Source organism: Pteropus medius, unplaced genomic scaffold (assembly GCF_902729225.1).
Source record: "Pteropus medius unplaced genomic scaffold, Ma_sr-lr_union100, whole genome shotgun sequence".
NCBI lineage: Eukaryota > Metazoa > Chordata > Mammalia > Chiroptera > Pteropodidae > Pteropus > Pteropus medius.
In genome coordinates, this window is record NW_024340849.1 from 45619107 (window position 1) to 45627180 (window position 8074).

The window sequence follows — 8074 nt, forward strand, 5'->3', positions numbered from 1 at the left end:
GTTTTTTTTTTTTCCTTTCTAAATGTTGTCTTTAACTAAAAATGATCTACTAAACTTAAACATCTTTTTCATTGTTGCAGAGAATTTCCTGGGGTTCTGGCAGGAAATTATGAAGGAATGGAACAAAATGCAGGAAATTCTTTAATGGGAAAAGATGGCACTTTCCACAAATACTGATTTATCTAAATTTGACCTTCCCACCAGTAACACAGAAGGTTCTCTGGCACAAGAGTTTGGGTCATACTGCCTGCTGAGCCAACAGATCAGACTTGAAGATAACTTCGGGAATGAAAAGATTCCGACTTCAAATGGTAGATTCAAAAAAGAAAAAATTAATGTACACACACACACACACACACGCTGAAATCAGGATCTCAAGTATTTCTATGCTAGGGTTTCTGGATTAACAATCTGAGATAAATGCTTACCTAGGCAAGAATGTTATCTACCAAACTGATTTGGAATCTCATTGCTTCCATTGTCTGTCTCCCGCCCCCAAGCAAGACATAAATCACTGGAAACAAGTTAATCCAAAGAAAGCTCTCCTGATATAGGCTAGAGAAAACAAAGACTCAAGTGGAAGAATTCTGTGCTATTAAATGGTTACTCTGAGCACTGTCACCCTCAGCAAAAAGGACATGAAAATGCAATGAATTCAGCTATAGTGTGATGTTTCATGCTGAAATAGCTCCCCGGCAGGCATGTTCCAACAGAACCCAAGTTCACGACCTTAACTAAATTACTCTATAAAAGATTTTTCTCCTCATTAATTTTGAAATGCATTTATTTATTCAATTGTCCAAGGATACATATTAGTATTGTAGAAATAAAACAAATAAAAGAACTATTTACAAACGTGTAAATAAGCTACATGCATCTTTCATCGGAGACTATAGGTTCTCTTGTTCATCCAAACGTTTCTGAGGAATCTAACTAAAAACTTTACCTAAAGTCTATAATCAAGATTTCTCTCTGGTTGTACTATGGCCATGCCACCCTGAATTAGCTGGCTCCAGTCTGATCCCAAAAGCTAAGCAGGGTTGGGCGTGGTTAGTACTTGGATGGGAGACCACCTAGGAAGAACAGGTGCTGTAGGAGTAAAAAATAAAATTAAAAAAATAAGAGATTATAACTGACAAGGTCCTTGCAATCTGTGAGGTCAATCAAGGGTTGCCTCACCTAAAAAACAAAAAATTAAAAAAAGATTTGTCTCTGGTCGTCTCCAGTTAACTTTTGTATCTAAAGTGCATGCTTACATTTATTCATTAGAAATGATTTTTTTAAATTAAATTTCTGTCTGGCACAGGTGTTCCAATAATAAATCGTACTTCTTGATAAAATAAATACACTATCCTAAACTTCTAATAGAATTATTCTTAAACTTGACTTCTCTATATCATAAATCTCCCAAAATACAGCTTATTAATGCTGTGGTACACAATACTTTTAGAAGGAGTACAATGTCATGAAATCAATTGATGATCTAATTTTTAAATTCCGAAAGATCTAGGAAACATGGGTTTAAGTTTAATACTTTTCTGTCAAAGACCATCTTGGTAGGGACAAGTTGGAAGGTGAAAAGTTTACAAGTATATGCATTCATTAAGTGATGTATCACTATCCTACAATAGGTACATTGAAGAAGTAGTGTGAGGGAGGGTAGTGGAGAGAAGAATATTGTTTCATGTTTTGTCAGGAAATAATGGGTACCTCCCTTACACTATCAGTGAAGAAGTAGGTTCATGAAGTAACTTGCTTTTGAGAGTTACATGAAGAAACATCTATGGAAGGATATTCAAGAAAACAAAAGTAGTGGTTGCCTCAAAAGAAGGGGACGAAGTCAAGATTAACCTTCTCCCCTATACCTTTAGTACCTTTTGAATTGTGTACCCTGGCTTATTTATTCAAAAATATTTTTTTAGGTGACTTGATTCATAAGTAAAAATATTAATTTCAGTTTGGCTTAACAAAGATAGTGGTTATTAACTCTTGGAAATATTGCAAAGCAATGAACAGGCAGATATAAATAAAACATCTCTGCCTTTGAGAAGCCCAAACCAGTGAGTGAGGCAAAAATCGCGAGGCAATTGTTTACAGCACCATGATCAGTAGAGTAAGTACAACAATAGCACTAAGTGGAGAGCACTAGTTGAGCAGCACCTGATAAATACTTCAGCATCCAGGGACCGGGAAGGTTTTCCAAGATGTTATAACCCAAACAGGAGACTTGTCCTGCACTTAACAGCCCATGTGCCGGGAAACACTGGTAAGCTATGAATAGTTGCAGGCGTGCCCAAGGTAATGCCCCTCAGCTCTAGAACAAGAGGCAAACTGGAGTCTCAACCTCCTCGGTTTACCTCCAGTGTGATGTGTGCCGGTGTCATTTTGTGCGTGCACGTTAGGAAGTGAAGGGCTTAGGAAGCGTTAGCCCAACATAGGGTGGTGTCTCCAGAAAAATTACAGTGGTAGCAGTACTGAGGAGGGAAAAGAGGGGAGGAGAGAGGCCCAGTGAAGGAACGGTCATCATATTTCATGGGAAAAACAAACAATTGCCAAGCCTAGTCAGCAACAGACAAAAAATGAGAGACACACTACAAAGATTTTTCAGGAGGTAAAATCAACAAGTCTTAACGACCAAGTGAATATGGGCAATGAAAGAGGGCGGGGGTCCAGGATGGTGAGCATGTGTGGCAGGCGTGACAGGAGGAGCCTTCATCAGAGATTGCATGCCTATGACACTAGGGTGTGCCCAACACAACCCATGTTTCTCTTGTGTTATTTAATCACATTAATCCTAACCATTTCATAGACAGGAAGGCTGAGATGTTAAGAATTCAGAGATGTAAAAAAACTTAATATGAGCCAATATCATGGCTCATCAAAGTAACAGGTCTGGCATTTGGACACAAGACTTTGATTCCAAATCTAGACTCCAAATTTCTTAACAATTGTATATCCCAGAAAATATAGCTTGGAAGAGAGCCTTCCTAATAGTTATGTGTAAAATAGTAATACTGTAATGATGCTTGTAGATAATGTTTATTGAGGGCTAACTCTGTACCAGGCACTATTCTAAGCACTTTCTTTCATTGTTTCATTTCATCATTAACAGACTCTTCTGGGAGGCACCATTATTATTCCCATTTTACAGATCCTGAAACTAAAGCACAGAGAAGTTAAGCAGTTTGCCCAATTTCCCACAGCTAGTAAGGCCAGAGAATAAAATACCTAAAGTATCAAGATTTATCTTGTCATTTCCCTATAAAAACTTTCTGTAGATGATAATGAATATTTATAGGACTTTATAAATGAATTATTATAAAATGATAAGGTATGTCAAGGATGATTACCTTGAAATAAGTGGTCACATTAATATTTTATGATACTGGCTTATAAAGCAGTGCAATTCTAAGAGTGGCACTAGATACAAACACCGTATATGTTTATTTCATATCCTTGCCACATATGAATTTTCAATCATGCTAAATTAACTGCAGATGTAGACTTTATATTTAATGTCTGGAAAGGAAGAAGGGAAAAAAGAGTGGGCCAAAGTCCAGGAGATGTAAGAGGTGGGCAGTGATGTTTTATTATACACATCCTTGTTTCCAACTGCTAAAATCAATATTTTTTCATTGGCCCTTACTTGAGGAATATGGCTACAGAAAAGAAAAATGCAGCTTTGAAATCCATTCAGGCACACACACTTTGCTGGTGAGTACATGCATGCTAAAAATTAATACTATGTCATTTATGAGAATGAAGTAAAATTTCTTCTATTCATAGTATGTATATTTTTTTTCCCTTATACTTGGAATTGTCTATTTGTTACTTAGGGGTAAAAAAAAAAAAAAAAAAAAAGACCGATTAAAACAAAAGAGTCGATGAGCCAACATGTGAAGCAACTATAATTCTATGTAATTGTGAGCTGTGGACTTAATGCATTAATTTTAGAAACACACCACCTCTTATAATGTGTTCAGATATAGCTAACTTTAAACAGGTTACATTTCAAAGGAAATTGAGCTATTGGGTCATATACTGTGAGTAGTAAAGTAATCCAGAGAGGCTGCAGAAATGATAGAGAACTACTAATAATCTGAATGCTACTAGATAATGACCATTTTTAAAAAATATAAGCACTAGATAGCAGCAAAGGTGACACAGGTCAGGATTCTTTTGTTATTTTATTATGACCAAATTATACCATTTCATTCATTCATGCTATTTACACAGGGCACAGATTATTTTAAAAAAAACATACACACACAAAAAAACTCCTTCAAAGATGCTTGTTGGGAAGGGTGATGGCCGATGACTGGGAAATGGAAGGCGGTGTTAAAGATTCAAAGACTCCAGCTGTGGGTGGTTGGCCTCAGCATCTTAAAGCAGGAAAGCCCCATGTGGTCCCACTTTCTCCAAACACCATTCATAACCGCCCAGGCCAAAAGTGCTGAGCCCCCGAGGGGAAAGGAAACATTCAGGGCATCTCCTCAGTCTAGGACTTTCAATTTCTTATAACAATAAAGCTAAGTCAAGCTGTCGCTATCCACCCTGTGGGAAAACAGGGACGAGTTCACTTTCTGCAACCTGGGGGAAATGAGTTCGGCTTGCAGCGTCCAAGCCTTCTCTCCCCTAGGCCGGCTCCTTTTTTTTTTTTTTTTTTTCCCACGGATAACTGTGCAAATTCCCTCTTCTTGCCCCATCTCCGCGCTAAGCAGACGCGGAGCTATTCAAAGCCGCGTTGCCAGCTCCGGTCCAGTGCTTTCATCATGAATGCTTGAATGAATGGGATGGTCTCGTTTCTGCAGTTACCAACTCAGCACAATGCCAAAACACACATTTTTCTCACGGCAGTATTTCGCATTCCGCCTATCTAGTTTTGACCTGTACTTTTTTCCTTTAAATTCAATGACGTGTATTTGTAGGCATATGCCCATGATCATCTGTTGCATACACTAAGATGTTTTCAACAAATATTTGTGACCGCTTAGCCAACAAGTCGCGACGCTGGGAAGATTTAACCCAATGGGTAGGTAGAGTGGAGAATAAAGTTGTCCGCAGAAAGGAAAAAGTTTCCGTTTTCTCTTGAGATTGAGAGGAGTTTTGAAAATTCGCTTCCCAGCTTTGCTACATTAGCCACTGTACCCTTCGCCGCCGGCTCCCCCACCCCGCAGTGACCACGGTCTGGACCTAAGCAAGGAACTAGCGGGTTTGGCCGCGCTGCACCCAGAGCGCGGTTTCCGGAGGCGCTTCTGTTCTCCCGACGCCGTCTGCGGGGGCCGCGCGGGCCGACCCCATGGCCCGCACAGCTTTGCCGCCGGCTCCCCCATCCCGCAGTGACCACGACAGTCTCTCCCTACCCTGGCCGCGAGTGGCCCCCAAGAGCCCGCCTCTTCCCGGCCGCGAACGATCCGGCTTTCCACTGAAGGACAATGAGGGAGACGGGGGAGGACGCCTTTCTCATTCATTCCCCGCGAGGCCAGTGGTCTGGAACCCCCAGCCTTCCCACAGACCCTCCCGCCAGGGCGTGGGGACTGAAAGCGGGGTGTGGCGGGGCCGGCGCAACCCCGACCCCAACACCGGCCGCACCCGCACTGCTCTCTTCAACGGTGCTCCTGGACCGCGAAAGCCAGAGAGCGGGCCCCACAGGCCGAGGAGTTTACAGCTGAAGGCTCGGCGAGGCGGCTGCGGCCGTTGGCGGTGGCGTCCCTAGCTCTCCCCGCCGGAGCGAGGGGACGCGCGTGTCGGATCCCCCGGCTGGAGGTGAACGGAGAGGCGCGCATCGACCTAAGCAGCGGCAAAGCTTAGGGCTTTGTCCCGCAGCCACCCCACCCGGCCCGCAGAGGGACGGGGATCCCGGCTCACCTCTCTGCTGGCACCGCGCGGCGACCCAGAGCACCGAGGCCAGGAGCGCGACGCCAGCGCCGCCGCGCATCTCGGCGGCCCGAGAAAGAGTCCGTGGCCACGCGCGGGGACTCTGCAGAGCAACCTCTGCTCCGCCGCAGGGCACTCGCCTCCGCCCCCCGGACACCCCTCACCCCACCCCGCCGACCTCCGCCGCGCTGGGCCCCTCCCCGCGCCGGCAGGGGCCGCGGAAACCCCTCCCCCAGGGAGGCCCTGGCTCTCCGCCCGCTGGGACTCGCGGGGACCCGCAGCTCCCAGCCCACGCTCGAGCTGTCGCCGGCCCTGCGCCGGGAGCAGAGCATTCGCCAACATAGGGTGCAGTCGGGGTGGTGGGGTTGACTTGCTTTAGCCTCCAGGTCCTGGTTGCGTGGTGGGCGGAGGAAGTGGGCTGGGAAGGGGGAGAAACTCTGCTGAAGTTAGCCCGAGCAACGCATTCCGAGAAAGTATTTGCCCTGTTGACCCTTCCCGCCCCACTGAGGCTCTGCAACCTCTACCCAGCCCCCGGAGCCGGGACCACGCGACAATAGATGCCCTGGGGCCGGCCACCAGCCTCCTCCCTTAGAATGGGACCCAGGACCTAGCTGACCAGCTTCCCCCTGCCATAGAAGGTGGCCTGGGTCCTGGCCCCAAGGCTCCCCTCTCAGAACGCGAATCCGAGCTTAGCTGACTAACCGCCCTTCTCTGGCTTTGGCAGAGGATTTTGTGAGAATTTGTCTGAAAATGAGTCGTAACTTGTTTCCTTGCCTTATCTAAGGAAGGAAAGAAAGGTCGCTTGGACTTTATTCATAATCATGAGCGTACCCTTACTGCTCGAGAAAGAGGTCTCATTCTTTTTGGAAGTTTAGTTTTAACATGAGATTTCAACTGCTTTTTAAAAAAATTACATCTAGTCTCCTTTTAAACTGCAAGTTTTTTAATTTCTTCTGATTTTTTCTATTAAAAGTATATTCACAAAACTTTGCAGATCTCACTTTCTCACAGTATAAATACACCAGGTAATAAAAGTCCCTTTTTCAATCCCACTGTCATTTTGTCTTTTTTTTTTTTTTTGCCTAATAGGGAGATAATTTTATCTTAGCTGTGTCAATCAATTCGCCAGCTCTACCAATTCCAGTTTTACTAAAATAACACTTCCTTAAACACTTAATGAATGAAGAACAGATCATTATGATGCAGGACAGGGCAAATTCTCCCGAGCCGGTGGAGACCACCAAGCCTTGCACTGAGAGAAAAGGATTCTTTGGTGGAGAGTGTAGAAAGAATTCAACACAGATGCCAGAGTTAGGTCAGAAGGAAAACTTATGAAAAGGGAAAAGCAAAGAGTAGGGGGAAAAAAGAGGAAAACCCAAGACAAGGAAAAAGCCCTCAAGTATCAGGGGGATCCAGTTTATATATTGTTCTTTCATTCCTGCGAGTTACAGTTTAACAAGACTTTATTAGTAAGGGGAAGAGTTGCAGTTTGAAAGGCCTGCTGGCAGTTCCCAGCCTTTAATCCATAGGTTCCTTATGGTTTGAATCATAGGGAATGAACAATTTTATTTTGTGTAGGGCGGCCACTTGACTGTTTTTCCTGTTTTCCCTTCACGGTGTGGGGGAATGTGTTGTTAGCAATCCCAGCAGAAATCTTCCTTTGTTCTGCAGGTTTCCTTGTGGCCTGGCTGCAGGGCTGATCGGAATATTGCAGTCTCCGAATGTAGTTTATTTAACATTTTGTTTCTCTTGACTCCAAAATATTTTACAATATTTTGTAAAATATTATTTTACAAAAAATAATATTAGCAATTATTTTTTGTAAAATCATAGAAGTACATAACAAGTAGAAATTAGGACTTTAAAAAGGATTCAGTATAGTTAGGCGAGAAGATGCTCATCACCGTACCAAATTTAAAATACAGACGTTAATATTAAAATTCTAAAGTATTTAATTATCAAATAAATGATTAAGGCAATTCAGTATTTAATAAGTAATCAAGCATTAAGTATTCAAATACAGAATTATAAGTATTTCTGCACTGAAATAATTTTGTACATATATACGTTATATTCAGACATAATATCTTTTAGATCAGTGGTCCCCAACCTTTTTGGCACCAGGTACCAGTGCTCCTAGGAAAATCTAATGCCTGACAATCTGAGGTGGAGCTGATGTGGTGAGGCTAGTGCTGGG

At 43.2% G+C, this 8074-nt stretch overlaps 1 protein-coding gene and 1 pseudogene across 3 annotated transcripts in view; one reads left to right on the plus strand and one right to left on the minus strand.

Moving 5' to 3' along the window:
* LAMA1 (laminin subunit alpha 1) overlaps nt 1-6234 on the minus strand; it is a 143685-nt gene extending 137451 nt beyond the window's left edge. The window contains exon 1 of one of the 3 annotated variants that reach the window (XM_039845833.1): nt 5869-6234. In XM_039845833.1, the coding sequence (XP_039701767.1) occupies nt 5869-6219 (351 nt within the window). In that variant the 5' untranslated portion in view covers nt 6220-6234. The remainder of the gene's footprint in view (nt 1-5868) is intronic. The other 2 variants (XM_039845828.1, XM_039845837.1) reach the window with 2 other exon arrangements.
* LOC120590874 (uncharacterized) lies at nt 980-1098 on the plus strand (annotated as a pseudogene).
* Nucleotides 6235-8074: the final 1840 nt, after the last annotated feature.